Here is a 27,144-nt window from a genome sequence, read left to right on the forward strand (position 1 = left end):
ATAACTGGGCCCAACCAATTAGATTATGGTTGCCATTGGCATCAAAAATGAAAAGCTCCAACAGATTCCTGAATTTATTGGCCAGCCTGTTGCAGCTGCTTGTGTTTCTTGCAAAGGTACAAGTTGCCATAATGAACATTTTCTTGTAATTGTGGCTGGAGGCCTTACAGTAAGGGACCTCACCAAGTCACTGAGCCACACGAACTTCAATCAAAGGAGTATCTTGGTGGACTCAAATTCCAAGTTGAGTAAGATCTGCCGTTAGTCTGCAAAGTCCTGACAAGCCCAGTGGCACAGCCAGACATCCATCTACCTTGGGCTGACTTGTACTTTGTTGACACTTGTATGGGATCGTCACAGGTTTTGGGTGGACCCTTCATATTCAAATTATACAAAAGCTATCGTCTATAATGGTAATAGTATTTATGGTGGATTCACCAAAATTGGCCAAGCCAAAAAGAGACCTTACTGAAGAATGGCGGCTGTGCTGAGAATTTTAGCATGGGGTGAATTCCTTGCAAATTAAGAAAGATCCACTTTCAAAAGCACGGCATATAGAGGATGCTATTTTAAGAGGAGGGAAAGCGATGGGAAACTCTTCTAAGGAAGAAAGATGTGTTACGGGAACAGGTTAAAAGCACTAGGCAAACCATACTGAACTGTTCCCAGACTCAGAGGTGAGTAGGGACCTGTAAATCAGCTCGGCAGGGACTGTAGATAATGTTGATAGATGGAGTCTGAGGTCACCGTGGGGCTGTGGCCAACACTTCTGATGCAGAGGCTAGGGCTAATGAGCTGTGGAAATTGTATAGAAAATCTCAACTATGGAAAATAATACACAGGATTTGTAATTTAAGCCCCAGTCCTTTAAGAACCCACGCTTCCTACTTAGATGCATTTCCCAGGTGTTCTGTAGTACAGCTAGCTGGCATTGGAAACACCCTGAAGAATATCTGTGGTCTCTCACTGGGAAACAGATGGGCAATATCACAAAAATAGCATCTATTGGAGTGCCATGCTCCTCTCTGACTGTGAATGAAAAGTAAGATTTGGTTGCAACCATAAAACCTATAGAATTCTGACTTCTCCCAGGTTTTGCCTCTTGTTATATGAGTAATATTTGGTACATGGGGAAAGGATGATTCTGTTGGGTGGGGATTTAAAATGTCACCTGTGCTCTGTTCCTTCTGATATGTGACTGTCCATTTACTTCCTCAAAGTGGAGCTTGATAACAGGGCAGATCAAGTTCTTTGTTACCTATAAATAATTTAGATATGAAAGACCAGCCTTTGCTAGATTTAGAGCTAGCCACTCCACATGGGATTGTAGTTATGGAGCCAATCTTGTCATAAGAACAAAGGATAATTGATTATTTCAAACATTCCAAACAGTAAATCAAGTTTGTGTAAGTGACTGTAGACACAGGGGAAGAATACATCATCCATCCAGGTAAGGAGTGTGGTGACAGGTCCTGAATTATGGGTCGCTTAGGCTGCCTGCTTCCTTTGTTTGCTATGTTTGCTTCATTTGGCCAGACTTGCTCTTGATTGTCTTCGTGGTAAGTACAATACTCCCATCACACGTGGCACGTAAATGTCGTAGCGTGTGCAGAGGACAAAGTCATCAAGTCAGGTTCACGATGGGTAAGAGGTTCGGTATGACCTTGTTGGGGTGACCGGCTGTTCCTCCATCCCGAAGACAGCTTTCCTGTTTACTTGGCCTCATCCTTATGAGATCCTGGGGAAGAGCCTTCCCAGCAATGTGAGGCAGTACATGTTTAATGAGATAACATCTGTCCCCCACATGCACAGAATGGGACGTTTGGCCAGCGTGAGGAACCATGAACCCAGGTTTCTGCGATGAAGTCGTGACTACAAAGGCCGATTGATTAGAACTTCAGTGATGTAAGAGGATGGAATGGCACAAGTCCAGAGACAAATTACGCTGGGCTATATTTGCCCTCACCTTTGTCAAGTCTTGCTCATCTCTGTGTGGTATAGCATCCTTGTGACTGTCAGGTAAATCCTTTGGAATGCATGAACAGACCCCTCACTGTCCACCAACTTCAAACATTCTTATCAGCTAAGGAAAGTTGTCGGTGTCTAAGGTCTGTAATAGACAAAACTGCTGCTGGGTCAAAGCCTGGTACTGGGGGCAGCCTGAGTCTCTGCTCTCCAGCCATGGCCACTCATATTTAGCTCTAGAATAAAACAGCTTTGTTCTTTAGGTGTGAGAGCTGTTTTCATGTTCACAGGTCCTAAGGGTTATAACTTCTGTGGGAAGTCCATGCTTGGTGTGCTGACCCAGAGGTGGGACTCACTTTTGGTAGATATGACCCACCTACCAGTTCTGATTGACAGCTTGACTGCCCACCTCCCAGTTCTGATTGCTTGAGTTCACAACTAAATGTGTGTGTTTCTAATTTTGTCCCATGATTTCTATAAATAGCAACAATGCTGTGGGCAAGGGAGAAATAGGTTGAGTTTTCTTCTGTCCCAAATTCTGGCTGAAAGTAAATCTATCTTTCCTTATCAATTCTGGTCTCTTATATAAATTGTAATATAGATTCCTGTGTCACACGCAGTGGTATGCCTAAGGGGATTTTCTTTCACAGATTGTAGTCAATCAAACAGCCTTCTGTTTGTTCAAGTGTAAGTTTGAATGTAGAATAACTCTTTAATAAAAGCATTGGCTTTCTGGATGAGCTTCAACCCAGGTTCTTCCAAGTGGTAGCTTGTTGTAGGAGGCTGCTTGTTCATTCCTGGCTGTCTAGACCACAAAATAACCACTCAGAAACTGTTTCAGCCAGTGGCTTAGCAGAATAGGGCAAGACAGGAGTTCCAAGTAGACAGAGGAGGAGAGAGAAGGCAGAGTCAAAGAGAAGCCATGTAACCCCATCAGAGACAGACGCTTGTACAGAACTTTACCGGGTAAGCCACAGCCATGTGGCAATACACAGATTAATGGAAATAGGTTAACCAAAGATATAGGAGCTAGCTAGCAATACACTCAAGGAGTTGGCCAAGGAGTGATTTAAGTAATATAGTTTCTGAAAGGAGGCCTCCTACAAAGGCTGATGAAAAACCTGAATGACTGTGGGGCGTTCCAGGTGGAAAGTCTTATCACAGCTTATATAATAGCTTCTCTCTGGTTATTTTAGTCCTGGACAGCCTCCTGTCCACATGTGTGTGGACCTGAGGTTCTAATGAGCAGATACCTGTCCTCATGTGTGCAGACCTGACATCCTGAAGAGCAGATAAAACCTTTGGGATGTGTTGTCCTAACACAACCCCATCTTCCACCAAGGGAAGGGCTAGGAACAGTGTCAGATAGTGTCTGCAGCCCATAGCTGAGAGATTCCTTATGCATTCTTAAATGCTTTGATTTATAGCTTTCTTTGCTCTGTTACATTAAATCTCTACAAAACCACTCCTATGCTGGAACATCATATTTGAGAGAACCCAACTCTGTGTTCTGAGCCCTGGCCACTCATAATTAGCTCCAGAACAAACTCTCTCTTATTCCTGTTGAGTCGAACATTGTGGTTTTGTGTGGAGTCCCTCACAGCTTTGGCTTCTCAGAAGAGAGCTAGAGGCACAGTGATTGCTGGCAGGTCAGCAGAGCGAGGTTGTCCCAGTCAAGAGCTGGAAACAAAGGGTTCAGGAAGAAGTGTTTGGCTCATAAACCATGTTCTCTTTCTGTTTTTGTTTTTAAAATGGTGTGTGTGTATGTGAGAGAGAGAGAGAGAGAGAGAGAGAGAGAGAGAGAGAGAGAGAGAGAGAGAGAGCTTTCTGCCAACTTGGTTCAAGTCATCTGAGTCATCTGAGTTGGGAGAACCCCAATCAAGAAAATGCCCCATTACATTGGTGGTGGACAAGCATATCGGGCATTTTCTTGATTGATGTAGGAGGTCCCAGCTCACTGGGGGAGGTGCTGTCTATGAAAAGCCAAACTGAACAAGCCAGGAGGCAGCATTCCTCGGTGGTCTCTGCTTCAGTTGCTTTCTCAGATGAGGGACTGTTAAGCTGTAAGACACACAAACCCTTTCCCTCTCAAGTTGCTTTTGATTGTGGCACCGCAGTAGAGACCTGACTGATACGGGGTGGCGGTGGTGGTCAGGGCCTTGCCCATGCTAGACAAGGGCCTGCCACTGAGCTACATCCACAGCCCAGTCTCAAACAATCAAAGTTTGTTTTCCTCTTTGGGAGCCTTTGATGGATCTTCTTTATTGGTCCATCTGGCACAGAATGGGGGATGTTTGTTATTGGTCACACCTACTGGATCACATGGATTATGAACGGACGCCGTCTATCGAGGGACTATTTGTGCTGATCCTGGGGTAGCCACTTTCTACATTTGTATCTTTAATCATTGTCTTCTCAACCCCACAGACAGGTCAAGCAGAGAGGCCACAGGCTAGGAAATGTCCGAGTGGGCAAAGCCCAGGACTTTCCTGGTTTTGGAGACATCCTAGACGGAGATTCATCCCTACTGAATAAGATTACGAGCTCAGCGTCAACAAGGGCTGGCCGTCTGGACCGGGACAAAGGGGCCTCTTCCGTGCATGTGGTAATGTGGTGCCTAATTCTCCTATGGCTTAGATCTTCAATGTCCCCAATCCTATAGCTAAACAATGAGATATGGGGATAATGGTGGCCAGCTTGTGGTGCTGTTGGAAAGTAGTGCAATCGTAAGAAGCAGAGCCTGGAAGGAGGAAGTTAGGTCATGGGAAGATTGCCCTGAAGAGGTTTCGGAGGACCTGGACCCTCCCCACACCTTTCCTTTTCCTGGCTACCATGAGGTGAACAGGGTCTAGCACGTATTCCCACGTGGTGTAATGCCCCGGAATACAGCCCCAGAACAAAGGGGCAGAGAGACCAGGAGCAGAAACCTCTGAAGTCATGACACGACATCACAAAACACCTTTCTTCCTTTCAAATAGTTTATGTCAGGTGTTTAGTTACAACAGCAGAAAGCGAGAAAACACAAATAAACAAATATAGAATATTCATAGTACACCAGTAAATACAAAACACACAGGTAGGAAGGAACTCTCTTTGATCCTTGAGAATCCAAAACATCCATGCTTGTCCAGCATAGGGCCACCCACCTCTGAGATGAGGCCGTCCACAGACGTTCTTACGGTCTTACTGCGTTTCCAGTTTTGCCCCTTGTTTCTGCTTGTCACAATTTCAGTGTGGTTCTAGCTTCAGTGAGCACAAAGGGCTCAAATTACATTCAGTGGTCGCTCAAAAAATAGTTATTAAAGACTCTCTCTTCTTCCTTTTTAGACAGGGTCTCCAGTCCAGCTTGGCCCTGAGCTCCTGCCCTCCTGCCTCTACCTCCCAAGAGTTGTGCTTAAAGGCAGTCACCGCTATTCCTAGCTTACATGGTGTTGGGGATTGAAGCTAGGACTCCATGTATGTTGGGTAAGCATTCTATCAGCTACACCCTCAGCCCCTAAACTATTAGTTTTTATAAAGCTGCAAACTTCCAAATGGAGGATTTTTCTCACTGGGGCTTTGAAAACCTGGCTCTTGGGTTGTCTGTACAAGTCCAACACCAGTCCCAACTGGCCATCAGTTTCCCAACCAGCCCTTCTGATCATACTTCTGAGGTGGACGTGAGAAGCAAGGGCTCCTCCTGTGCCCATGAGGGGGCTTTGTCCTTGGATCCCAGCTCTTGAGGTCCTGGCTCACACAGGGTCCCCAGGGCACAGCTGTCTCCAGGATTCTGCCTGCTGCCTTTAGACACTTCAGTGACGATACTCAGTCTGTCGAACACCTCGGTCTCATCAGAGAGCGGGGAGGAGAACAGCGGGAAAGTGCTGTGGTGAGGATGGCCCAGAAACTGTGGAAAAGTTAAAGACAGTTACTTAAGAACCAAATCCTCCCCATCCCCGTTCTTCTTCCTTTTTCTGGGCTGACAAGGATTGTATGCAAAACTTTAGGGTTAGAGGATGTCACTTTAAAATGCAACAGTAATGCTGGGGTGGCTCCTTGAAAACATTGTCACATGACCTACCAATTCCACTCACAGGTATGTTCTCAAAGGAAAGGAAGGCTGAAGAGAACAGTGCTGGTACAGCAGAGCAAAGGCAAGCGTCACCCAGGGATGAACACACAAACGAAGCAAACACGCCGTGCACGGGTACTTCAGTGGCAAAGGTGCTTTCCATGCACCCCTGGTGCCCCAAGTGTGACCCCCACCTCCATGGCAGGACAGAACCAGCTCCTGAGAGCTGTCCTCTCTCCTATACTAGGTGTAGCTCAGCTAACAGACGATTGTCCAGCAGAGGACAACTGGGCAGGTAGGTGCACGTCCACGGTCATGATCCCAGCACGTGGGAGGTGGAAGCAGGGGGATCAGAAGTTCAGTCATTCCTGGCTACGTCACGAGTTTGAGGCCAGCCTGGCTATATGAGACCCAGTTTTTAAAAAGAGAAAGACAGGCAGATAACCAGTGTGTGGGGTTGCAGTTACGGGAGGGATCAAGAGTGATCCAGAAGATGTTAGGATGGTGACTGTCAGGAAGGAGTACCAGGGACCGTTCAGCAGGATGAGTTCCTGCCATGCATATGGAGAGGGCTCTGGGGGTGCGTGGTAGCGCTGGCGGCGTTGGCGGCTTAATGCCACTGAACTACATTCCGAAGTGTGGTTAAGGTGGGGGATGCTGCCTGCGTTTTACCATGGTTAAGAGGCAGGACAAGAACTGGTGGCTTGTCCACAGAATGCTCAGTTGTCACTCTCCAATAGTTCTTCTGGAAAACAAGGTACACTCTTAGCCTGATCTCCAGGCAGTAAGACACACGTCTGGCTGCCATTTCCTCTAGGAAGCGGGGTGTGTGTGGGGGATGGGGTGATGGTGAGGGGTGTACAGGCCATGGATGGACTCATGGTGTATCTCACGTGTCTCGGGTCAAGTTTACCAGCATCTTCTCTGGCGCTCCATCTTGACCTTTAACCTGGTAATGTCCAGTCCAGTAGCCGAGGACCACATGTGGCTACTGGCCACTTGACAGGTGCCTGGTTTGAACTGAGATGTGTGATCGTGAACTAGACATGTAATGTTGAAGATTTTGTATAAAAAATGTAAAAATATTTTAATAACTTAAAACATACTGGTTGAATATTGAAACAATGTTTTTAGATTTCCTGTGTTTCATAAAATACTGCAATACTGGAACACCCGCGGGTTCCACAGCGCCAGGCTGAGACCACCCAGTGTCCTTAGGTCAGCCCCCCTAATTGAACACGCCAAGTTAGCATGCACTGTGCATCATGAGTCAAACTGGAGAGCGGCGATGTGGGGGTGTTAGTTCCTTTGCCTTCACTGTCTAGCTCCTCTCCATGCCCCCACCACAGTCCCAGCAACTGTGAGGCCTGCCGGCCTTGGAGGTGGGGGCTCGGTCAGACTGGCCCCTTGAATGCACTTGCCTTGCCTAGCTTTGATCCATCCATCTCTTCCTGTCTGGCCAGTTTCTTTTAGATGGTGAAGCCAAGCAGCAGAAACATGGGGGGAGGGGGGGAGTTTAGTTCCTTCCTGGTTCTCAGGCAACAAAACATCTTCCACCCAGAACCAAGGCCTGCCCCTCTTTGTTCTTGCTCCAACTAGGTTCACACCCGCTCAGCCCCGGAGATTCTCAGCTGTGCTGCTGCATGGCTTGTTCGCTCGCCTTCCAGAAAATCCTCTCTGCTCAGAAACGCTATAGTCCCAGGTCTTGCTTCCTAGCCTTGGAGGGGGGTGCTGTCCTGCGGTACCCAGAGCCCTTTCAAAGTATCCCCGGCTTCTAGGAATTCTGGTAGCTGGAACTGTTCATCACTGGGTCCCTTTCTGGGAGCAACACTCTTAGCATAAGACCCATGTCCTCCTCTGCAGTCATTCACGCCGGTCTTTGGTATGGGAACACCGGCTGTCACAGTACATTAAGGGACTGGTAGTGACCATGATGGCATCATTAAAGCTGGGCCGAGTGGGGGATCGTCCCTAGGAAGAACCGGAGACCTAGTACATCAGACAAGTTTGAGGAGCCTCAGGGAGCAGGCACACCAAAGAAGGCCAACAATAGATCATCCATGCCATACTGAGAAGGAAGTACTTCTGGCTGCTTGACCAGCAGATTCCACTCGTGGGAATAGGGCATACTGTGTTCATCGAGAGGCTGCTGGCACTTGGAGGAGCATAGACCAGAAAAGGGCCCTACAGCATGGATGAGCTGTGGAGCAGGCAGTCTTGCTTAGGCCTTCAGGCTGGCGTGTGACTCAGTGACTACATGCTGACCGAGCCTGGCACATGTGTGACCCCGCGGATCCGTCAAGTGTGCAATGGGGAAACACTGGATGGACTTCACGGTCAACTGCGTGAGGAGAATTGCAATGCAGACAGTGGAGCTATGAGCTCAGGCTGGCCCATGCATTGCAGTGCAGTGTGGCCTGTGAGGACCTGGCAAAGCCAGACAAAACAGACCCATGAGGTCACACAGGAAGGGGCTTCCTGCACAATCTGCCCTATGACCCCAGCTGTGGCAAGACGCTCCACTGAACCACAACCTCAGACAAAGGCCACCTCTGCAAGGACATTCACCCAAGTGGTTGTGGTTGCTTTTCTCAAAACATTGAGCCAGCATCAATGTTGCTACTGATATTTCAGACAAGGGTTGTTGTTTCAAAAGTACTAGTGAACTTTGCCTCAGTTTACTCTTAAATATGTTTTCCCTTACTTCCCTAAGTATACCTAAGATCACCACCACCACTGCCCCTCCCCCGCCCTTCCTCTGTTCACCACGACATGTACTCTGGAATCGCAAATTTCCCTGCCCCATCTTTAATAAAATGATTTAAAATAAAAAAAAAGAGCGTTTCTGTTATTACACAGAGTGACATTACTGTATGGCTGTTAGGCCCGTCCTGTCCTTATATGAGGTTAGAGGTTGCCGGTCAACCACACGCATGGGTGGTACAGTTTCCTTAGCCCCCGTCTCAGTTCTACTTATGTTCATACTGTGACCATATCAGGAGCCCCATCCTCATAATCAGATGTAGGCAGGAAGGCCGACGTTGCTCTCCAGGGAGGGGGGGGCATAGTCTCTGGGCATCCTATTGTGGGAACAAGCCCTCCACAGGTTGGGCTTCAGCCTGGGCATGTGACCAACCTCTTGGTGTATAAATAAGAATCCCAAGACCAGGGTTGCCACGGAATCACTGGAGAACCTTACTGGCTATGCTGGTGGTCAGGGAACTAGCAGGAAGCAGGCTGGGATGTCAGGGACCTCAGCCATCACCTCCAGACCACAGACCGTCTGTCTATACCACCGAACATAGTACAAATGCCATATGAAAAATTTTCTTGGCTATTTTTTGCAAGTATGCACTCAGTACAGCTTCATTTTGATATCTGAATATTACACTTGATATTTTGTGATCTAACAAATAAAGCTTGCTTGAACATCAGAGCATGGAGCTATAAGTTATTAGTTAGTCATAGAGGCCAGGCAGTGGTGGCTCACACCTTTAATCCCAGCACTCGGGAGGCAGAGGCAGACTGTTCTCTGTGAGTTCAAGGCTACCCTGGGCTACACTGGATTAATCCAGTCTCAAAGAGAAACAGAGCCAGGCAGTGATGGCTCACACCTTTAATCCTAGTGCTTGGGAGTCACACATCTTTAATCCCAGCACTAGGGAGGTGGAGACAGGAAGGGATATGACTGGGCAGAGAGAGGAATATAAGGTGGGAGGAGACAGGAGTTTAAGGCATTTATTCAATCTGAGGATTCGTGGAGACAGGATCTTGCCCACTTTGGTCTGAGAATTTGGTAGTGGTAAAGGTCTCTCTAATGGCTGCCTTCCTTACCTCTCTGTTCTCTGTTCTTTCAGCATTTACCCTGATAACTGACTCTGGTTTTTATTATTAAGACCAATTAGAATTTGCAACCACACACTACCAGGGATTGAATTCAGGACCTTACCCATGCTGTTTGCTCTGGTTGGTTTTTGTAAACTTGACAAGAAGCCAGACATACCTAGAGGGGACCTGAACTGAGGAGCTGCCTCCATCGGGTTGGCCTGTAGGCGTGTCTCTGGGGCGTTTTTTGATTGCTGATTGATGTAAGGGCCCAGAGCATTGTGGGTAGTGCCTCCCCTAGACAAATAGGCCTGGACTATATGGAAAGCAGGCTGAGAATGTCAGGGGAAGAAAGTTGGTAAGCAGCATCCAGATTCTGCTTCAGCTTCCGGCTTTCCTCTATGGTGGACTATAATCTGTAAGCCAAATAAGCCCTTGCTTCTCCATGTTGCTGTAGGTCATGGTGTTTATAAGAGCAACAGAAAAGGCTACTTAGGACGCCAGACAAGTGCTCTACTCCTGAGCTGTGGACCCCAGCAGTTACAGACACAATTAAAATAATATATGTGGTCTGCGTTTGTTTGAATCAACATATGGAGAAGCCACTCACACGGAAGGCTGGCTGTAGCACAGAACACCATTTAAGAACTAGTCAGCCTTACAGCCTTTAGCCGTACACTCTGCGTCTCTCTAAACTTCCATAAACAGCCCCCTTCCATGATACACACCCCAGGACATCAATCATGGTGACGTTCCCGGATGAAAACACGGTCCCCCTCCCCCTCCCTCCACTCTCCCTTCGCCAGTGTTCAGCCTGGAACATTCTGTTCTATCCTATCTCACAGTGAATTCTGCTCTCTCTTGCCAGAACCACCACCTTTGAACTGGGCAGTGAAAAAGGAACAACCCAGATCCAGGAGGAATTCTGGAACAAACCTTTGTTGCCTTGGCACATGGGAATGGGCCAGCACATGGGCATGTAGCATGCTCTTGTAGAACATGTTGCCCGGCGCTGGGCAGCCTCGACCTGAGAGAAGAGGTCCCTCACTGCATCCCGCCTACCTCCTTCAGGTGCTGTGGAATTGACGTCCCAGAATGGAAGGTGTGCTTGGCCTTCTTATATATGAACCACAGCAAGACGAAGCAGCCGAGGAGGAAGAGGAAGGCCACGAAAACGGAGGTGACCAAGATGATGGCCACCATCCAGGAAGGGGTCGTTTCTGTTGGGGACAGTGGAGTAGGTTAGACTCTTGGCACACACACAGGGTGAGTCACAGGGATCATGTACCCATTCCAAGCACTGTGGTCAAAACAAGCCCATCTGGCTGGGCGGTGGTGGTGCACGCCTTTAATCCCAGCACTCGGGAGGCAGAGGCAGGTGGATCTCTGTGAATCTGAGACCAGCCTGGTCTACAGAGCAAGTTCCAGGACAGAGAAATCTCATCTTGAAAAAACAGAAAAACAAAACAAAACCAGGTCCATCTGGTCACAATGACCCAGAAACATGGCAGCTGGCTGCAGGGTCTTGGTGTTTACAATGAGTTTCACCTCTTTCCCCAACCCTCTTTATAGCATGGTACACAGAAGAACAAGAAGGAAGGATTCTGGTCTACTTCCCTATTTGTGACTATGCTGGATATTCTGCACTGACACCGCAGGCCCCGTGCTTGGTAGTGAGAGCAGAAAACAGCTCCCCACAGAGGAGCACACACAAACCCAAGTGACCATCACCTTGTCCCTGGGACCGTCCGTTCTTCCTGGAGCTCCTGACCAGAGCCAGCACAGCGTGCGTGGGCTGCTGTCAGCAGTGGCCACATGCCTCTGATTACTTGCAGTGAGCTTTTCTAGCTAGGCCTTCCCACCTGAGACCTCCCTTGCCTATCTGGATCATACTTAGGGTGCTGTGACCCAGCAGCATCTTCCTCAGTGACTGATAACCACTTCTGTGATGCCAACAGGAAGCGTGTCTCTACAGGAGATCGGTAGGTTTTGATAAATGCCAGTGGGCAGACCCAGATGGTGAGTGGTGATGGCACTGAACTCGGCTGGTATGTTTTTACTCCCCCACTTGGCACCTCCCTCTCCATTTTCTCCCTTTTGGACATCTCTCCGCACAGGTGGAGCTTGGCAGTCACTGAATCAGTGTATCTGCTTCAGTCAATCCTGCTCGGTTTATGGGGCAGCGTCCAGGAGGTCACCCTGGTCAGCTATGGTCCCAACTTCCGGCCCTCACCCCAGTCCCTTTTCCAGTTGACCTTCCTCTACCCAGCCCTTGCCAGACAGCATCACCTTCATGAACAAGGACATGCGCATCTGGTACACAGTGCGGCTGAGAGAACACCAACTGTCACCTAGACACAGAGACCAGAGAATCCTGACCAGGATGGTGGTTCCAGTATCCCATTGACTGTAGGCATCTGCTGGTATTTGATCAAATTTGTCATGGTGCCTGGCTCTTTAAATGTCCATGGATAAATACATGGATGGATATATGGATGGACAGACAGAAGGACGGATGGATGGAGACAGACAGATGGGCGGATGGAGTATTTCTATGGGTGAGAGACTGGGAAAAAACCGTCACATCTTCAGTCTCCCTCCTTCACTCTCTGGTCTAGCGTCCACACGCACCAAACTCCTGACCATCCCACTTTACACCTTGCCAGATTGGAAGAACTACATCCCTGTCCCAGGGTATTGTTTCACGCTGAACAGCCCTTTGCCTCGTTGGCCATGTATTTTTCCCAATAAATGGAGGGTCCAGAGAGCTGGCTGGAGGGGCCCCTGGGAGGAATCTGGCAATATGAGGTCATCCTATCTCAGAAACTTTCCTGAGAAAGTTTCAGGCTTTCCTTATCATCCATGCAAGCTTCCACCCCAGTGTGGCAAGGCGCGCCAGTGTTCCAGGCTCTCTCAGGTTGAGGTGGGTGATAACAGCTAGTTTCCTGGTATTTTAGATAAGGCCACACCTGGCTGACAGTGACATGTGTTATTTCTCAGGAAGAGTGCATAGGTTGAGGATGGGAGGGTGCCTTCGAAAGGGTGTGAACTGCAGGGTAACCTACCTCTCCACACGCTCGGCCTGGTTCTTCCCCTGCCTGCAGACATGTTTGACTGTATTATCAGCAGACCGTTTCTTGGTCTTACTTTAAGGATCGGGTGCCTCAGTTTACCTTTGGAATTAGTCTGTAGGCAATGAGGTAAAGAGAACGCAACAGGGCTGTGTTTACACAGGGCCTTTGCTCAGTTCTCTTTGTCCTTCACTAGCTGAGAGTGACTTTGGCCATTTCTCCTTTAAAAAAAAGTTTGGATCGTGTCAGGAGACAAACTTATTCTTGTGGCCTCAGTCGGCCTGCAGCTCACTGCACAGTCCAACAAGGCCTCATGGTGACTCTTAGGTCTCAACTATGGGAATCACAGGCTTGAGCCGCCGCACCAGGCTTGAAGTAGTATTTTTAGATCAAAGTGTGTCTCTTACATCAGATTTCATGGCACCAGTGGCCTACAGGTGTCTGCCTCTCGTGCTCCCAGATTACTGCATCCTGACAGTTCTTTGGCCACTACAGACGTTGGGCAATATATTCTCATCTGACGACAGGCACAGTGTATCTGTGCAGAGGCAGCGCCCAGGCTAAGCAGCACGTCTTCTCTCTCTCCTCTTGGATCAACCCTCTCCTCCCCACTCCCCTCCTCTCTCCTCCTCCCTTGCCCAGCACACATGTGTGTGTTGGGGGAAGTTTGTGCTGGGGTAGAATCCAGGCCACACATGCTAGATAAGACCTTTATCACAGAATCACCCCTGACCATTGTTCTGTTAATACACAGTGTGGAGAGCGCCCTGCTGGATGCCACTGTGCCTTGGCTCCATATTTTACAAGGGGCCTCAAGACATGGTCCTAGCTGAGATGCTGATATGTGCTCCAGGTCCCCAAAGTCAGAAATGCAGGGAAGGAAAGACAAGCCGTGGCAGGGCTCAGTCTGCTGGGTGACTGTATGAGCAGGGCTCAGTCTGCTGGGTGACTGTATGAGCAGGGCTCAGTCTGCTGGGTGACTGTATGAGCAGGGCTCAGTCTGCTGGGTGACTGTATGAGCAGGGCTCAGTCTGCTGTGTGTCTGAATGAGCAGGGCTCAGTCTGCTGGGTGACTGTATGAGCAGGGCTCAGTCTGCTGGGTGACTGTATGAGAAGGGCTCAGTCTGCTGTGTGTCTGAATGAGCAGGGCTCAGTCTGCTGTGTGTCTGAATGAGCAGGGCTCAGTCTGCTGGGTGTCTGAATGAGCAGGGCTCAGTCTGCTGGGTGACTGTATGAGCAGGGCTCAGTCTGCTGTGTGTCTGAATGAGCAGGGCTCAGTCTGCTGGGTGACTGTATGAGCAGGGCTCAGTCTGCTGGGTGACTGTATGAGCAGGGCTCAGTCTGCTGGGTGACTGTATGAGCAGGGCTCAGTCTGCTGGGTGACTGTATGAGCAGGGCTCAGTCTGCTGGGTGACTGTATGAGCAGGGCTCAGTCTGCTGGGTGACTGTATGAGCAGAGCTCAGTCTGCTGGGTGTCTGAATGAGCAGGGCTCAGTCTGCTGGGTGACTGTATGAGCAGGGCTCAGTCTGCTGGGTGACTGTATGAGCAGGGCTCAGTCTGCTGGGTGACTGTATGAGCAGGGCTCAGTCTGCTGGGTGACTGTATGAGCAGGGCTCAGTCTGCTGGGTGACTGTATGAGCAGGGCTCAGTCTGCTGGGTGACTGTATGAGCAGGGCTCAGTCTGCTGGGTGTCTGAATGAGCAGGGCTCAGTCTGCTGGGTGACTGTATGAGGACCAGTTAACCTACTTCAGAGAGCGGACAGGGCAATGGAGTGCAGAAAAGGGCATTCATTGAGGCAGACCTCAGACCAGCAGGCTGGCGAGGGACAGCCAGTTTCCTCAGAATGGGGCATCTCATTTATAGCATGAAGCAGAGTCATCGGGGTCTGGGGACCATGCAGATGATGGGGAGGCTGATCTCTGACCTGCGGTGATATGTGAGCTGACTGTCATGGTGTGGACTCATGGGTGGGGTCCATGTGCCTCTGGGGAGGCAGTTACAGGTGCACATGTCCGCACTCACCATCGTTGGTTGTCCGCTCACAGATAGGTTTGCTCCATTCTCCAGTTCTGTTTTGATCAAGAAGAAATCCTTGAACTTGAATGCAATAAGTTGTCCATGGCTCCAGGCCTCTGAGGACCTCGGAGTCGTACCGAGAAATGACTTGGAACTATAAGGGAGACACACACAGTGTGAAGGGACACCATCTCTTTCTTATCTCCCTCTCCCAGTGCTATAAACTGTGCTTCAGAAGGAGCCACCGGCTGGAACTCCTTCCAGCTCCCGATACATGTGACATCCTAAAGAATGTGACCAGACCAACCATGAGGCCGGAAAACCTTTATTTCATTGCTTCAGTCCTGTAACATATGTGGCATCTAAACCATCACACTTCCTTTAAAAAAATACAGTAGCCAGTTAAGGCAACCAGGTTCCTTTCCTCATGGGGGCCCAGTGTGCAGGGCCTGCAAGTAACAGTCTCGTAGGGAGCATGCGCAGCCTGCTGCTTGTATGCATTGCTCTAAGGGCCCCTGGAGACAGAATTTCCTGTAGATCTTCACACTCTGCTATCTTGTCATGGTATCCCTACTCCAGGCTCCAGACAGGTCTGTGAGGAGCCTTGGGGATGCCCCAGTGAGCACTGGCCGGGATCCGCACTGGCCAGGCCGTCACACATGCAGCAGCAGCAGACACACGTGGCTGAGACTCTGCAGGACCAAGTTCGAGTTCCACATCTCAAGTGTGGCTTGCCCGAGTTGAAGGCAGATAAATTGCAGAGAAGCAGCTCATCCTGATAGCTATGGGTTAACTATTCCCCAACCGTGGTCCACTGGACAATTGGTGAGCCATGCCCTCATGAGGGTTTCCATGGTGCTGTTCACTAACTAATACGTTCAGTTAATATATATATATATATATATATATATATATATATATATATGAGTTGAACTGCATACATAAAATTTCATGTATTTGTACCTGTAAATGTGCCCTTATTTGGATGTAGCTCCTTTAAAATGTAAACTTATTGCTGGGCATGATGGTGCATGCCTTTAATTCCAACACACACCACATACACACACACATACACACACATATACATACACACTCTAAAACAAACCTTTAAAAATGATAAATAAAAATTATGGCAGGTCATATAGGCAGGCATCCAGGGAGAAAGCCATGTACAGAAACAACCAAGACCTGAAGATGCTCCCTGAAGCCAAAGAGAGCCAAACAATTGCCAGCAAGCCTGCAAGAGCTGGGGGAGAGGAAGGGGGCGAATCCCACATCTTCAGGGGAGAGGCCCTGAAGACATGCTGATCTTCAACTCTGAGGCTCCAGAAATGTTAGACAATAAATATCTGTGGTTGAAGCTACTAACTTAGCTAGCTAACAGGAGTCACGTACGGTGAGACTCGGGGTGCTCCCACCCTGCCCCCAGGTTCACAGCAGATTTGTGATCCTTGGTGTGGACTCCCCATGTACGGACCTGGGTGGGCTCCGACACCCAGGTCTTTGCTCTCTTCAGGATACTCCTGCATCTGTTTCTGGTGGCTGGAGTCCCGGACTAACACCATTTGAATTCAAATACAAGAACATCATTATTAATGATAAGGTTCTGAGTTTGAGAAACCAAGAGTTCCTCAGCAAAAAAGAGGGACATAAAAGAGCACATTAAGGGAATACAGACTCTTCTCTGTTCTTCATGATTGGTTCCTTTCCCTGTGGGGGTGGGGCTGTTGCCAGCTTGTCAGTATCGATGGCAGGAACCAGATTACAGCTGTGGAATCCAAGAAGAGACAGACACCGCCCCCAAATAAACAAAGCACCACCACCACCACCAATGAAAGACTTAAAAGAAAACATAACAAATGCTAGATTTTCCTTCTAATAATTCAGTGCCTCTAAACCCTGTCATGTGATTTCTGAAGCGCAGGCACTGGGAAGTGAATGGTCCCTCTGAAATCTCCTTCGGGGCTTTCTCTTGCCTTTTATTTCGGGGTTATTCTGTTTTCATCCCCTTTTCCCCCATCAAGACAATGGAACTTCTTTCCAAAAGCCCTTCACGCCCGCCTGCCCGCTGTTAGTTTAGGGAACTGCCCTGGCAGCATCAGCATCGGAGGGAGGGTGGCACTTTAGGATGCTACACGGTGGTGTGAGGCAGGAAGGAGGGAGCAGGTGAACTTTCTAGCATTGGCACAGCAAAGTGAAGCTAGAAGATGGACATGTAACCACGCGCCAGCACTGTGGGCGTGTTCTAGATAAGCAAATATGAAGGGTTTGGCACATCACACTTGGTGAGGGAGGCACTTGGTCACGGCGACTACGGAACTGGGTCCTTCATTAGAAGACACTGGTGATCCCTGGAGAGTAGTGAATGGTCTAATCTCTGGGTTGCTGGGCTTAGCAGAGATATTACACCCACGAGTGATTATGAAACTAGGTATTTTGGAGGCATGCACTTCCTGGAGTCTTGGCTGTGAGCAAAACCACCTCTTGCAAAGGCAGACGTCCTGTGGTTTAATGTATGTGTTTTATGATGCCACTTAAACACCATATTAAAAGGGAAGGCCAGGCTGTCGAGATAGTTTAATGTGTAAAGGTGTCTGCCACCAAGCCTGACGACCTGGGTTCAACCTGGGACCTACATGGTGTAAGGAGAGAGCCAATTCCTATGAACTGTCTTCTGACCTCTCAGCACACACAAACACACACACACACGAAGAAAATTTAAATTAAATCTTTTAAAAAAGTTTTTAAGTTGTGGTCTTCAGGAGGTGACCAGCAGGAGCCCTCATGAATGCCATTAATGATCTTACAAAAGGGGCCAGGGAGCTGGCCACTGCTTTGACCTCCACCTTGGTCATCAAAGGATGTATCCTCACGCGTTACCTGGGAAACAGAGCAAGCTGGTTTTCAGGAGACTCGGGCCTGCCACTGTGTCCTGACCTTGGACTCCTCTGATCTAGAATCTTCATTTATAAACTGCCCACTTTCTTATAGCGTGGGAGCAGACTACAGCACAGCTCCAGTCTGGGGAAGATTTTTTTGGGAGGTGAAAAAATTAACTTGAGATTTGTGTTTGGCTCGTGTGTGTGTGTGTGTGTGTGTGTGTGTGATTTAATCATATCACCCTAAGACTCTCAGGCTCTTGGGAAGAAGCGGATGAATATCTATTGGAATTCATTTGTACAGCACATGTCAGTCCAGGACCACAAATGGTATTATCGCAGAAGCGCTGTCTGACTAATAATGAATAAACATGTCTACAAAAAGAGAAGAGAGACTCCTACTTTTGCAGATAATGGGAAACATTTGGCCTTTGTCAGCAAATCCCATAACCGTTCTACGAACTGGGCTTTTCTTCCTGTTTTGGGAGTGAAGTTGGTTGTTGTGCCCGTTGTTAGAGCTGAGGAAGCTGGGGTCATGGGACCAGCAACAGGGTGACAGAAGCAATATTCCAACCAGACTTGGGAGTTTCAGCCTTCATTTGAAAAGAACTGTCCCCCAAGCTGTGAAGTGACCCAGCCATGAAGGCCTGATACGGGATCTCCGGGACTACAGCGTGCCCCATAGCATAAAGAAACACATTTCTTTGGAAAGAAAGCTTCCTAAAGAGAGCAGCAGGGAAAATCCTGGTAGGAAGGGTTAAAAATGACACTGTGCTTAAACATGTCAGCAGTCGGGAGGTGTTCTTACCATAAAGCGACTGTGGTTTGTGGAGGACGACGGGGTGGCAGCTGACTCCAGCTTCCCCTGGTCAAATGCTGACGATGCCCTGTGTCTCCTGAAACTTCCTTTCAAGGAGAGGAAGTCTGCTGTGTGGCTCACCCTGAGAGTCTGCCCCATGTGTGTCCCTTGATGGACGGGAGTCCAGGAGCTTTTGGCTTGTAAAGGACCAGGCTTTAGACTCCCCGGGCACCAGGTGCTGCCATTCTGCCAGACTCAGCTTGGTCACGTGTCTGCGTGCATGCACAGGCGAGTGTGTATGGGAGCCAGATTGGCATCAGGTGTCCTCCTCTGTCTCTGCTCCCCTTGTTTTTGAGACAGGATCTCTCCCTGACTCTGGGGCTCATCCACGGACTAAGCCAGCAGGCCAGTGAGTACCCAGCATTCTCCTGTCCCCATCTCGCACTGTGGTTACAGCTGGGCACCGTCATGCCTGGCTTTTCAATTGGATGTTAGGGAATCCAGATTCTGGTTGTCACATTTGCACAGTAATCCCTTCCCCCATGGATACACCACCCCAGCCCCTGTGTGGCTTTTCCTGTCATCATGGCCTACCGAACCGAACAGAGCATGGGTACCTACATCTGAAATGCGCACGACAGCCAAGCTCACCTTCTCGCTAGTCCCGTTTTTCCAGTATTGCACCCGATAAGCCCACGAGTTATACAAGTTCTTCATGGTCCACTTCTCAGGTTCATTTTCAATTTTGGGGGCTGAGAAACGCATGTGCAGAGAATCAGCGAGAGATTCTATATGCATCTCAGGAGGTCCAATGATGGCTAAGTATAAGAACACAATAAAATGACAATCAAAACCAAATCACATTTTAAACACTTCACTTGAACAGCAGTTTTACATGTGTGCAACAGCTACTGGAGGACCCTGGTCTCTGCAGGCCACTGTTACAGCACCGAGTGAGGTCGCTAAGGGAGATGGACGGATTTTTTTTTCCTATTTAAAAAGATTCAATAACCTTTGTCCTTATTAATCAAATTTAATCCATTCATGTTCACAGTGATATATTTAGGATTATTTCAACTATATTGTTGCATTGTTCGTAAAAATGGCTTTCTTTTTTTTTTGCGGAGTAGGGGCTGCCCCTGTACATAGCTCACGTTAGCTCAAATGTGTGCCCAAGCCTTCTCAGTTCTGCTGCTACAGGCAGGACCACCATTCTTACAGTGATACCTAGCTATATTTAGGATTGTTTCAACTATATTGTTTTGCATTGTTTGTAAAAATGGCTTTTTTTGAGGGGTGGGGGATGCCCTTGTACATATCTCGTGTTAGCTCAAACGTGTACCTAAGCCTTCTCAGTTCTGTTGCTACAGACAGGACCACCATGCTTGACAAAAAGTCTAATTTTAAATTTTTAATTTGTTGTAATAGGAGCGGCAGGGCTGCGTCCCCGGCACCCAGCTGCCCGCATGGCTAGCTTATGCCCCGAAATAATTACATGGAAACTGTATTTTTTTGAACACTGCCTAGCCCATTAGTTCCAGCCTCTTATTGGCTAGCTCTTACATATTGATCTAACCCATTTCTAATATTCTGTGTAGTACCATGAGCTGGCTTACCAGGAAAGATCTTAACCTGCGTCTGTCTGGAGTGGGAGAATCATGGTGACTCCCTGACTCAGCTTCTTTCTCCCAGCATTCTGTTCTGTTTACTCCACCCACCTAAGGGTTGGCCTATCAAATGGGCCTAGGCAGTTTCTTTATTAATTAACCAATGAAAGCAACAGATTAATACAAGACCCACCTCCATCATTTCCCCTTCTTCTGTTTAAACAAAAAAGAAAGGCTTTCACTTTAACATAGTAAGATTACATGGAGCAAAAACAGTTATCAAGCAAGAATTACAGTTACAATATTTATATCTATTTTATCTTTTATCATAACCAAGGAAAACTATAACTATCTATTTATTCTTCAACTCCATCAAAGACTCCAGAGGGATATAATATTACCTAAGTAAACAAGAAATAAGAAAACTCTAGAAATGACAGAGACATCTTGCTGCCTGGACAGTCACCCAAAGTTCCTTTGTACCGTTGTTTTCTTCCTTCTCCTGACTTGAATTTTCTTCTGTTTTCTGGCCTTAAAACTACAAATGAGATTTCTACTATTGTAGAGATTACTCATATTTACCTCTATAAGTATGTACATTTGGCAGCTTTTCTGTCACCAGCTGTGCGTGTGGCGAGGCTCGTCACTCCACCTGGATCGCCATTCACGCTCCTCTCCTGGGGCGCAGGTATATTGTGGCGCTATGGGAAGAGAGGCATCCCTTCCTTCCTTTCCACTGTGAGCGTCAAAGGCACACTGAGTCCTAAACTAGCCATGTTCTGGGTCACTGTCAGTCTTCCCATGAGCCTATTATTCTCCATGAGGGCAACAATTGTTCCTGTTTGTTGCCATAGCTTCAAAACTAAGACCATGCCGAGCACACAGTAGGTGCTCAGAAATAACGACAGAAGGAATAACAAAAGACTCTGGGAAAGCACGCTGAGTTATGTCCCGTGTCCTCCTCTTTGATTGCTGCTACTTTTGGGGGGCTGCTGCTAATAGGCCATAGGGGCCTGAGTCAGCATCTTTGCTCTCTCACCTTTACATGTGTGACTGTAGGTCATGCTCCTGGATCTGTGTCTACAGGGAACTGGCCTCCATGGGATGGATTTAGAAACAGCCAGGCCCAGCTAGACATACAGGAGCAGAAGCCTGTATATCAAATGGTCCCCAACGTACAATGGTTTGGCTTATGGTATGAACGAGACCAACATTAAACAGGGGCTGTACTTCTTTCTGCCTCTGAATTGCAGTAGCCCTCAAGCTAAGGACCCGTGGTTCGATTTCCTTTTCAATGCAGGCAGATGGCTGTGAGCCACCCCCCCCCCTTCAGTCCTGGGGTCAGGAGAGAAAAAGCAGTCTTCCACTGCATGCTGTGTTGGTGAGCTAGGGTGCGGTGGACTAGGCCTGTCAAACGCATGTTTGACTTCTGATATCTTCAGTTTATGATGGGTTTGCGGGAACATAACAGCACTGAAGAGAGTTTAGTTTTGGAGCCTGGCGGACAATGAGCTGTATTTTTTTTCTTTTAACATTTGTTTCCTTTGTTCTTTTGAAAAGAAAATTAACTCTGAGCCTTTCCAGCAGCAGAGATAAGAGTTTTGTTCTTGTCCTAGGATAGAAGCGGGAAGAGAATGGGCTTCAGTCTCGCTCTGTCTGAGGGTGGCTCTCACTGTGGAAGTGGCAGAGCCCCCTTGTAATAACGTGTTTATGGGCAATCCCAGGGACACGGTTCTTCCCTCTGATGCGCCTGCCAGGGCCTTGTGTGTGCTTTCTTCCTGATGTCCCGTGACCTCTGACCTCTCTGCTCTCCCAGTTGCTGTATGGTGATTTAACTGGTTTTCAAACCCGATACTCTGGACATGTTGGTCCCCACAGCCCTCACTTCTGACCAGGGCGTGTTCTTTCGGCGGCTGAGCAGTGAGCCTCAACCAGTTCTTCCACCTTCGCCAGGCAACTGCACCCTGCACTGAGCCTTCTCTCCCTGCATCTACCTCTAACGGCTTGTCTTCTGGCACATTTTAAAAATTAATTTTTATTTGATTTTAATTTTGTGTGTATGGTGTCTTGCTTGCAGGTATGTTCTATATACTAGGCGCCCAGAGGCCAGAACTGCTGTTGGGTTCCATGAGGCTGGAATGTCACACTGTTCTGAGCTGACATGTGGGTGCTGGGACTTGAACCTGAGCTCTCTGGAAGAGCAGCCAGTGCTCTTAACCACTGAGTCACCTCTCCAGGCCCATATTTTTTGGTTTAACGCCTAATTCCACAGAGACTTTCTTCCAGCAAACTGTCTCAGCTCTCCATTTCCTCTCTTTGGAGTGCTGGCCCTAACTCATTCACACCCGGGAGGCAGTCAAGTCTATTCTTTTCCTGCTTCACCCATGGATTCTTTGAGGGCGCAGCTTCTTTGCTATATCCTGAGCTCCCTGGTATCGCTTAAGCCATCCCTCTGAGGCAATGCTAACAGTCCTTACTGATGGACGACCAGTGTGGACAAAAGCATGGTAAAATGACTGCATCTAACGAAACAAAGAACAAATGGCTTACTGTCATCCATAGGGCAGAAGGTGACTCGTACCCACTCGGAGAGCTCGTCTGCAGACTCTGCCCTGACTCTCACCGTGTGGTCACCATACTTAGACAGAAGTGAGAAGTCGCACTGGGTCGAGGCAGTGTTCTTGCACTGATCTTGGAAATACCGGTAACTACACAATCAGAAAGACAAGAGAAGGAAAGTTTGGTCTCTGGGCTGATGCTCACGCTATTCCCCGCGACACCAAAGACGGCTGTAGGATGGTGACGGCGAAGGAAAGATGCGCGTCTCTGTTTGTTTGCTTGTTTTTGTTTCATGCTTTTAGAGAGTCTCCCTGACTGGCCTCTAACTTAAGATCTTCCTGCCTCAACACCCCAAATGCTGGGGTTTCAGGTGTGTACCACTATGCCTGGAAAATTCTTAATCACTAATTTGGATAAATGGTATGCACAAGGAAATTAATATTTCTCAAACTGCATGTTTCCTGAGATCTTAAAGATCCCCGAGGAATCACAAGGCATATCAATACAGTCTATCCTATAGCCAAAAAAATCTGTGGAGAAATTGAGTTAAACAAAAATAGACATCTTGGGAACAGAGGTTTCAATAGCCCAACAAGCATTTATGGCTCCAACCACCAGGCTGAGCATTCAGCACACGGGACTGAGAACGCTTCCTTCCTGGAGTGTGCATTTCGGAAAGCACTGGCCTACGATTTGTGAGAGGCTGACACACAGATTAGTAAATAATTAGATAATTTCGAATAATGTCCCAAGAATGAGTCACAATGCAATGTTTCTGGAAAGATTACAAAACAACTCATCCATCCTCAGGATGACAGCAATAGCAACAACCACAGCGAGAGGGTGGCAAGTGGAATTCAGCCCCGGGGGTGTAATTAGCTGCCCCCCACCCAAGAAAACACAAGCTCCCTCCCAGCTCCCTCCTGGTAAGCACAGAGCTGTCTGACTGGTTTCCACCACACCTGCATGTCTAGGTGTGAGAGCCCATTGGGCCAGCCATCCTCCTTGTCTGTTTTGGTTAGTTTTCCTGTAGCTATGATAGAACATTCTGACAAAATCAGTTTAAGGCAGAAAGTTTATCCTAGCTCAAGGGGGCGGATTTCAGTCCCTCACTGCAGGGAAATCAAGGCATCTGGGGTTCAAAGCAAATGGTTAGGGGAGCAGAGAACGCATGTGTGTGTGTTCGGCTCACTTTCACGCCTTTCAAAAGGGTTTATTTTCTTTTTATTTAAGTGTATGTGTGTGTGCATAAACTCCTGGAGGCCAGAAATGGACACAGCTGGAGGTACAGGCACCTGCGAGCTGTCTCTCTCAGGTGCTGGGAGCCGAACTCCGATCCTCTGCAAGATCAGCAAGAGGCCTTAACACATGCTCTGTTGATGTCAGGGTTCTAGGGAATACATCACGGCTCACTGCATCATGACTGATACCCAGAGCTTTGGAAAAGTAGGTAGGGACTGCTGAGATCATAGTATTCTACAATCTGCCTTACCCACGTCACAAACATCTTGCCAGCCGACCAGCTGCTCATGGATACCAACCTTACAGTCTATGATGGCTAAGTCCAGGGGTCACTTCATTGAGGGGTTCTCTCTTTCTTGGCCATTTTGTTCACCTAATACATCAGGTGGCCGACACATGTATTTCTAAGGTCATTCTGTAGTAACTCCTCTGTCCTTTTTGCCACCAATGAGCACTTTTGCTGGGCAAATGTGTAATATGACTAAGTGCTGGTGGCTTTATTAAAGAGAAAGCAGTACCAGCACATGCTTGAATGCTTTCTGTCACTCGCCCGTGACATCCCCACTGCACCGCTTTGTGTCTCTGCCATCAAGGCCAACGACAGCTAGAGACCTGTGGCCCAGCTCAGGTATTTCATTCCAGCAACAACTCCAGCTGATAGAAGAGGAAGCTATGTTTCCACAGTGAAATTGCCATGTCTTTCCAGACCAAGAGGAGAAAGCAGGGAGATGCAGTGAGAAAAGCCACCTCACTAGAGACGCCGCAGGCCTTCTGTCTAGCCCTGGACTCTGGACCATAGATAACCATCCTGCGGTGGGAAAGAACAGCCTGTTCTTATGAGGCACACACGGAAACACAGGTGTGCACGGTGGTCAATTTTCAATTTTGCAGGAAGGTTGGACACATCCTGGATGCCTGAATGTGAGCAGTGCTTTCTCAGGAACTGAGGCCTCAGATTCAGTTCTGAGGGAGCAGCTTTCTCTCGGCTTCCTGACTGGATAGTCTGTGTGGGACAGGCACGGTCCCCACGGTGATGGGCTGTACCCCCAAACCAAGCCCCCCACAACCTTTCCCACCTCATGTCGCTTTGTCAGATGTCATAGCAACAAGAGAAGAAAGGAATAGAGTAGGGCAGAGAGTTCAGGGAGGAAAAATATAGCAAATACTAAAAACTGATAAATCCCAATGTAGGTGCTCTCGTTTTTATTACTGTATTTAGAATGTTGAAATGCGCTGGGTGGTGGTGGCGCACACCTTTAACTCCAGCACTATGAAGGCAGAGGCAGGTGGATCTCTGTGAGTTTGAGGTCAGCCTGGTCTACAGAGTGAGTTCCAGGACAGCCAGGACTGTTACACAGAGATACTCTGTCTTGGAAAACAAAACCAATCAACCAACCAACCAAAGTTGAAATGTTCAGTTTGTATGAAATCATTTCAAACTAAGAAAAACATTAAAAACCCAGCGTGTAGGCATGGGTCACTTTATTCTCCTTTCTGTTCCTTCTTGAACTTTGCCACCCTTTCATGTGTGTGTGTAAAATGACAGCTGCATGGAAAAGAGGGCGGGGCCACGGAGCTCTGGGCAGAATGCTCTCCTGTCTCACTGAAGGGCCTGTCTGTCTCCCACGGTTCTGAGTCACTGTGCTGGCTGACCCTTGGGTGTCCAGTGCTATTGGTGTGTTACTTGTCATCCAGCCTATGGCAGTGACCAAGGGCGGGCTGTTGGGGAAGGCTGGCCCGTACTCTTCACCAGGTGCAGGGACCTGCTGACAGACAGACAAGAAGAGGAGCCTGCAGTGGTGGAGGCCCATGCTAGAATGTTCTAGGAGGCCTGCAGTGAAGGATAGGTGGCGCGAAGCAAGCGCCTTCCTGACTGCTCTGTCCGCCTGGGATTTTCAGGCAGCATCCACTGCACCTGTTGACTTTCCACTGTTGGCTGTGTAACTGGGAATGACAGCAGCATCGCTGTCCTCTTCAGATGCATCAGTCTGAGGACAGCCTGGGCTACATAGTGACTTCTCCCCTACCCTGGATGACACAGCCAGCAGAGCAAGACCTGGAGTCGGAGGGAGGGGTAGAGAGTGTGGACTACAGTATTTTCCTTCAGAGAAAGAAAAGGGCCAACAGAACGCCTCCCCTGGGCTGTCACAGCCACACAGATGGAAGCGGTTAGACTCTCTCCCTCCGACTTCCAGCCTAGGGTCACAGTCCTCCATGCCTACCTTTCATACTGAGCTGTGAACGTCAGATTCTCCTTGGGGAAAGCGGGCGACTCCCATTGTAGAATGTTCTTGAAGTTAACTGAATTCATCTTAACATTCTTAGGAGGTGGAATCATTCCTAGAGCTGAAAAAAAAAAATAAAGGGGCGGTGGGGAAAGACTGCAATGTTTTCCTCAAAAAGGAGATCAGCAAAATGACTATAGCCAGTATTAGTCTCCCTGAGCCTCACCTTCAAATGTGGTGTGGGGGAGGGGGAAGGGGTATTAGCTAAGCTGAGGAGGCTATGTTTTGTCTGAAGCAATAAGGAGAAGAAATTTGGAGGTAGATGATAGTTGGGGATGGATGATGGTGGCAGAAATTTGAGTGGTAGGAATGTATAAGGGGTCAGGTGATTTCAGATCCAGTTTTATAAATATACACTCCATATAGACCTGATGGGGACCAGTTAGGGTTAATGGTCTTTTCTGGCTGAAGGCCCTGGAGCCCTGGTTGGGGTGGGGGTGCACAGGCAGAGCAGGGAACCCAGGAGTCTCAAATCAGCTGCAACAGACTGGATCCACCATGGAGACTCAAGGGTTATCAGGGAGAGGAGACGTTTGCGTGAGTGAGCCTGAGGTCGCAAAGAATATATAGCCTTGGGCTAGGGTCAGACATTATTATTATTATTTTAGATTTTACTAGAAAATTCTAAACCACTTATCCTGGAGTCATTAGAGATGAAGTGTGGCAGTAACTATTCAACACCAATCTGCCAGGGACTCTCTCAAAGTCTCATGCTAAGGAAGGAGAGAAGACAGAGGACCTCAAGCAGAGCTCGCCTGAGGATGGGGAATCCCAAGAGCGCAGGGCCCAGAGAGACACACGCTGCTGAGAGTCTCCAGAAGTTATTTGGGGGAGCTGAGGGGC

The 27,144-nt window shown here is 48.3% G+C and overlaps 1 protein-coding gene and 1 non-coding gene across 5 annotated transcripts in view; one reads left to right on the forward strand and one right to left on the reverse strand.

The window, feature by feature from the left end:
* Positions 1–27,144, reverse strand: part of LOC130871178 (interleukin-10 receptor subunit beta-like) — an 86,296-nt gene that overhangs the window by 23,056 nt on the left and 36,096 nt on the right. For 2 of the 4 annotated variants that reach the window (XM_057764484.1, XM_057764483.1), the window contains exons 2-7: positions 26,239–26,362; positions 22,766–22,923; positions 19,260–19,426; positions 14,937–15,084; positions 10,904–11,061; positions 4,939–5,851 (exon numbers count right to left, since the gene is read on the reverse strand). In XM_057764484.1, the coding sequence (XP_057620467.1) occupies positions 5,606–5,851; positions 10,904–11,061; positions 14,937–15,084; positions 19,260–19,426; positions 22,766–22,923; positions 26,239–26,354 (993 nt within the window). In that variant the 5' untranslated portion in view covers positions 26,355–26,362 and the 3' untranslated portion in view covers positions 4,939–5,605. Of the gene's footprint in view, positions 1–4,938; positions 5,852–10,903; positions 11,062–14,936; positions 15,085–19,259; positions 19,427–22,765; positions 22,924–26,238; positions 26,363–27,144 lie in introns of those variants that run through there. The other 2 variants (XM_057764486.1, XM_057764485.1) reach the window with 2 other exon arrangements.
* On the forward strand, positions 15,323–15,457 carry LOC130872298 (small nucleolar RNA SNORA70). Its single transcript, XR_009056908.1, has one exon. It is a non-coding gene; the product is annotated as a small nucleolar RNA SNORA70 (small nucleolar RNA).

This window comes from Chionomys nivalis, chromosome 3 (genome assembly GCF_950005125.1).
Source record: "Chionomys nivalis chromosome 3, mChiNiv1.1, whole genome shotgun sequence".
NCBI classification, from domain to species: Eukaryota; Metazoa; Chordata; class Mammalia; order Rodentia; family Cricetidae; genus Chionomys; species Chionomys nivalis.